The sequence below is a fragment of the Rhagoletis pomonella genome, unplaced genomic scaffold, assembly GCF_013731165.1.
Source record: "Rhagoletis pomonella isolate Grant_MI unplaced genomic scaffold, Rhpom_1.0 Rhpom_scaffold_15819, whole genome shotgun sequence".
Taxonomy (NCBI): domain Eukaryota; kingdom Metazoa; phylum Arthropoda; class Insecta; order Diptera; family Tephritidae; genus Rhagoletis; species Rhagoletis pomonella.
The window spans coordinates 68-3,507 of NW_023474334.1; the positions used below are offsets into that span (position 1 = coordinate 68).

Here is a 3,440-nt window from a genome sequence, read left to right on the forward strand (position 1 = left end):
TTTTTTAGTGACCAAAAGTACAAAAGCTGAAAATTTGTCCTAAGCTTTACTTGGCATCGCTAGTAAGTGAATGGACCACCAGCTGGCGCACTTCCGGGGGGTGTAGCTGCGGCAGCCTCCCACACACGTAAAATAACAATAAAAAAAAAACTAATACCGCAAAAGCTGAAATTTTGTTAATATGTTTATTATGTTATAAATAAATGAAAAAACGTGTCCAGCCGAATTTAGAGTGGGGGATTATGCTCCAGCTTTTCACGTAAAGAAGTGAAAAATATGCGCTGAGTAAACTGATACTACAAAAGCTGAAATTTTGTAAACTAATAGTTAAATTAATAACTTAAACGAAAAAAACATCCAGCTTCAAATTTAGTGGGGGAAAAGTGTCCAGCTGATGCAGTGAAGGATGCTGCGCACGGGTATGCGCTCGGGCGCGTCGTATCTTTGACTGCATCGGCTGGACACTTTTCCCTCACTAAATATAAAGCTGGATATTTTTTTCGTTTAACTTATTTAGTCAACTATTGTATTACCAAATTTCAGCTCTTGCGGTATCAGATAACTATACTTTTCTCATTAAACACAGCGTGCCGTCCATGCAGTTATTGGATGATAGATACGTATAACTTTTCTGCTCTAAAGGAGGATAATAAAAAGTAGGTTTACTATTAATTACTTAAAAATGTATTATTTATTTACAAAAAGCATACTAAAATTCAAAATAAATATACATAGTGTGCTAATACGTGAATAGCTAATATTTTAAATTTCGCTTTCTTCGGATTCATCGCCATCGTACTCATTATCGCTGTCATTATCACTGACAGCGATGTCGACCCGTGAAAGATCTTCGTCAGGATCTGTAAACATATATAATAATAATTTATTAAAAGATATAGATGATAATAGTATATAAACATTTAACACGCAAGAGCAAAATTTTAATTCAAATCTGATTATAAATTACAAAAAAAAGGTGACATGCTATCCAAAATTGTTACAAATATAACTCAGTTTTATTTTTAAATTAAAATTGTATGATAAAATTAAACAGAAAATAATCAAAAATTGAAACTGACAAATAATGAAATGAGAGAAAAATATATCAGTATTATTCTAACCTTCAGTACTTTTTTGGTCCTCGCCATCATCGATAGTTATATCACCAAGGGTAGCGGGTAGCTGGTCACCCTCGAACCATTTAAAATTGAATTTTCCCTCATCTTCTTCCCATCCAAAATCAGTCGGATGTAATGCCGTTGGAACCTGAAGATGAGCATGTGCCCAAATATTTGCTATGTATGTTGTCCGCAGCAAATGTTGGTGCAGCTCAATTTTGCAGGGAGGCAGAGCTGATCCGTCGATATTATTCTTCGGTAACCGGAATATGTCATCGTTTTGTAAAACCTTGTACGTCTTCAAAAATGTTGCAACTCGTGCTTCATTGACTTTGTTGATTTTTTTGAATCCATACATACGACAAACATATTCTTCTATAATATCAAACGTATTCTGCAACTCGTCGTCAGGTGCGTTGCTTAGTTTGATAAAACTATCGATAAAACGTTCTGAGTTTTGTAAAATTTTATACGGCCGGCTTTTTCCTTTCTTGAAAAATGACGGATTATAGTCGCAACCCGTCAATGCATGGAAAGCCGGCAGCGTCCTCGTTTGTAGCGAAATGCTCGCCTTCCACAGCACTATCGTGAATAAAAAAAATAATGAATAATGCATAATAGAAAAGAGTACGACTAAAAATATTAAAAAGACGCAAACGCTATGCGAAAAATATAAGTAAATACATTTTGCACAGCACAATTACACGCTAGCTATATAGCTATCTAGCTATATAGCTATCTAGCTATATAGCCAACGAATATAGACTGCGTATAGAAGAACACTCTGCATTGGCGCCAGGGTCACACTTTGAAATACATGTAGAGCCTATACTACACTATAGATGTGTACCAGGACTATACAGGAGAAACCTATAACGCACTATACCTGTGTACCAAGATTTCGTCCCTCGGTTTTAACCCGTGACTTTTCTTCTACACTCTAAAAAGTGCATGTAAAACTACTACTGAAAAGTGTTTATTTTTCAACCAGAACCTGTGTAAATATACGCACAAGATGTTCAAGATTTGTTTTTGAACATGAGGTGTTTAAAAAATACACAAAAATATACCCATGAAATGTTTAAAATTGTAAAAAATTTTGAAGTAAAAATATATTTTTTACTAATAATAAACACTAAGTGCTCATATTTACTCAATTTTAAACACTTTGTATGTAATTTTTCTCTACGTGACAAATTTTACATGTAAAAGTAAACATACAGTGTTTAATTTTGCACACATTAGGAGACGAAACTGGTTACCTCTCTTTATATGCGTAAATTTAAACAAACATTTTTTAGAGCAAATTTTAAACATTTTATGTGTAAACTGTGAAAATGTGAACAATAAATGTTTAGAACTCAACAAACAAATTTGAAATTTGTTCTACGCCACACATATGATAAGTAAAAGTAAACAAGCAGTGTTTAATTTAATTAACACGGTGTGTAAATTTGCATTCATTTAGAGAGGAAACTGGTTACCTATCTTAATATGCGCAAATTTAAACAAAATTTTTTTAGAGTGTATAAGAAGTCTATATTCGTTGATATAGCTGTATAGCTATATAGCTAGGTATATACCAAAAGTATATATTTCATTAAAAAATACTATTTGCAACAAAAATATAAGTACTTACTCTGTACTTGAAGATGAAGATGCCTGCTTTTTGGGATCATATCCTCGTTGTTTAGGCGGTAATGCTGTAAAACGGTTATGGCACTGGCTGTGGTATCTTTGAAAATTGTTCGGCTGTTCCGGCAACACAACGTTGGAGAAAGTCAAATCACCGTCTTTCCGAATTTTTAATATCGATAAACACTTATTTAATTTGGCCGCATCAAAAAGATGTAATTTTCCGCTTTTTTTGGAGCAATATACACAAAAGGGATGTACGTTAGACATTGTGGCAGCTCCGATTTGAACAAGTTCAACGGTCGCACTGGATAGCTTGGCGTCACTCTGGCAAATTCGGAGCAGAGCGGGAGAGACAAAGACAGAGCATCCAAATTTTAGTAGGAGAGGGGATAGAGCCGGTTCACAGCTGTTCATCTGCTCGAATTCTATGCCGAATCTGAGGACGGTGTGGTGGGGAGAAAGGAGCCTTGAAATATTAGATACAATAGACTCACCGCCGTGCGGTCCGCTTCTAGAAGTTTCGGTCGCTTGGGCTATAATATTCGGTAAAACTGCCATAGTCAATCTTGGCTCAGTATTATGCAAAGTGGCTTTCTATATATTTACTATTGGCACTCTTATGTCCGCATATTTACTTTTTATGTTATGTATACATATTTAAATGTGTAAATATTTACTTTAAAT

The 3,440-nt window shown here is 34.6% G+C and overlaps 1 protein-coding gene across 1 annotated transcript; it reads right to left on the reverse strand.

The window, feature by feature from the left end:
* Positions 1-216: 216 nt before the first annotated feature.
* Positions 217-3,431, reverse strand: LOC118757255. Its single transcript, XM_036491982.1, has 3 exons — positions 2,758-3,431; positions 1,122-1,700; positions 217-860 (listed from the first exon to the last, which is right to left on the reverse strand). Exons 1-3 carry the CDS (start codon positions 2,795-2,797, stop codon positions 763-765), a joined length of 717 nt encoding a protein of 238 aa, XP_036347875.1. The 5' UTR covers positions 2,798-3,431; the 3' UTR covers positions 217-762.
* Positions 3,432-3,440: the final 9 nt, after the last annotated feature.